At 59.2% G+C, this 1,850-nt stretch overlaps 1 protein-coding gene across 1 annotated transcript in view; it reads left to right on the forward strand.

Annotated features, from left to right (window-relative positions):
• Positions 1-1,850, forward strand: part of LOC102036398 (disks large homolog 4-like) — a gene marked incomplete at its 5' end in the record, with an annotated part of 19,108 nt that overhangs the window by 9,623 nt on the left and 7,635 nt on the right. Inside the window, 3 exons of the mRNA XM_031065714.1 lie at positions 44-224; positions 764-866; positions 1,609-1,723. Coding sequence (XP_030921574.1) covers positions 44-224; positions 764-866; positions 1,609-1,723 — 399 coding nt within the window. The remainder of the gene's footprint in view (positions 1-43; positions 225-763; positions 867-1,608; positions 1,724-1,850) is intronic.

Consider the following 1,850-nt stretch of genomic DNA (forward strand, 5'->3'; position numbering starts at 1 on the left):
CAATCCCCCAAATCCCCTCCAATGTCCCCAACCCCCCAAATGTCCCCAACGTCCCCAACGTCCCCAGGGACCCGCGGCGCATCGTGATCCCGCGCGGCTCCACGGGGCTGGGGTTCAACATCGTGGGCGGCGAGGACGGCGAGGGGATCTTCATCTCCTTCATCCTCGCCGGGGGCCCGGCCGACCTCAGCGGGGAGCTGCGCAAGGGCGACCAGATCCTCTCGGTGGGTGGCCCTGGGGACACCGGGGACACCCCCGGTGGCACTTGGGGACATCACTGGAGGAGGTGGAATGGGGCGGTTTGGGCGTTTTTTGGGGTTTTTGTGGAGTTTTTTGGGTTTTTTGGTCGCCACCATCATCATCCTCAGCATGGGAAGGGGTCCCCAGGTGCCCTCATGGTGCTCAGATTGTCCCCAGGGTGTCACAACCCCTTGGTGGCACTTGGGGACACCAGCAGGGGAGGAGGAATGGGGCAGTTTGGACGTTTTTTGGGCGGTTTTTTGGGTTTTTTGGTCGCCACCATCATCATCCTCATCGTGGGAAGGGCTCCTCAGGTGACCTCAAGGTGCCCAGATTGTCCCCAGATTGTCCCCAGGGTGTCCCCAGCTGTCCCCAAATGTCCTTTTCCCCCATTTCCCCCCGATTTTCCCCAGTTTTCCCCAATTTTCCCCAATTTTCCCCATTTTCCGCCCATTTCCCCGCACCGACCCCGTCCCCAAGTGCCACCCGCGCGTGTCCCCAGCTGTCCCCGCTGTCCCCGCAGGTGAACGGCGTCGATCTGCGCGGGGCCACCCACGAGCAGGCGGCGCTGGCGCTCAAGAACGCCGGGCAGTCGGTGACCATCGTGGCCCAGTACCGGCCCGAAGGTGACAGCCCCGTCCCCAGTGTCCCCAAATGTCTCCAAGGGTCACCAAGGGTCACCAACCTCCTGGGAATGTCCCCAAGGGTCACCAAACCCCATGGGAGTGTCCCCAAGTGTCCCCAAATGTCCCTGAGGGTCACCAAGTGTCCCCAAGGGTCACCAAGGGTGTCCCCAGTGACCATCGTGGCCCAGTGCCAGCCTGAAGGTGACACCGATGTCCCCAAGGGTCACCAACCCCATGGGAGTGTCCCCAATGTCCCCAAACCCATGGGGGTGTCCCCAAATGTCCCCAAGTGTCCCCAGAGTGTCCCCAGTGACCATCGTGGCCCAGTGCCAGCCCAAAGGTGACAGCCCTGTCCCCAGTGTCCCCAAGGGTCCCCAAGGGTCCCCAAGGGTGTCCCCAGTGACCATCGTGGCCCAGTACCGGCCCGAAGGTGACACCGGTGTCCCCAATGTCCCCAGGGGTCACCAAGGATCCCCCAAATCCCCTCCTTTATCCCAAATATCCCAATGATCCCAAAATTCCCGATTTTCCCAAAACCCCCGGAATTCACCCCAAAATCCCCATTGTGCAGAGTACAGGCGCTTCGAGGCCAAGATCCCCCAAATATCCCCAAAAATCCCAAAATTCCCCAAATTCCCCCAAATCCCCTCAATGTCCTGGATGCCCCAATGATCCCAACCATCCCAAAATTCCCAGTTTTCCCAAAATCCCAGAAATTCACCCCAAAATCCCCGTTTTGCAGAGTACGGGCGCTTCGAGGCCAAGATCCACGACCTGCGGGAGCAGCTCCTGAGCAGCAGCCTCGGCTCCGGCAGCGCCTCCCTGCGCAGCGACCCCAAACGCGGCTTCTACGTCCGGTGGGGACATCTGGGGACATTTGGGGATTTTTTGGGATTTTTTTGTGAATTTTGGGGATTTTTTGGGGGATTTTTTTGGATTTTTTTGGGGATTTTTTGCTAATTTTTTGCTTTTTTTTTTTTTTTT

The sequence above is a fragment of the Geospiza fortis genome, unplaced genomic scaffold (assembly GCF_000277835.1).
Source record: "Geospiza fortis unplaced genomic scaffold, GeoFor_1.0 scaffold1133, whole genome shotgun sequence".
Classification (NCBI taxonomy): Eukaryota; Metazoa; Chordata; class Aves; order Passeriformes; family Thraupidae; genus Geospiza; species Geospiza fortis.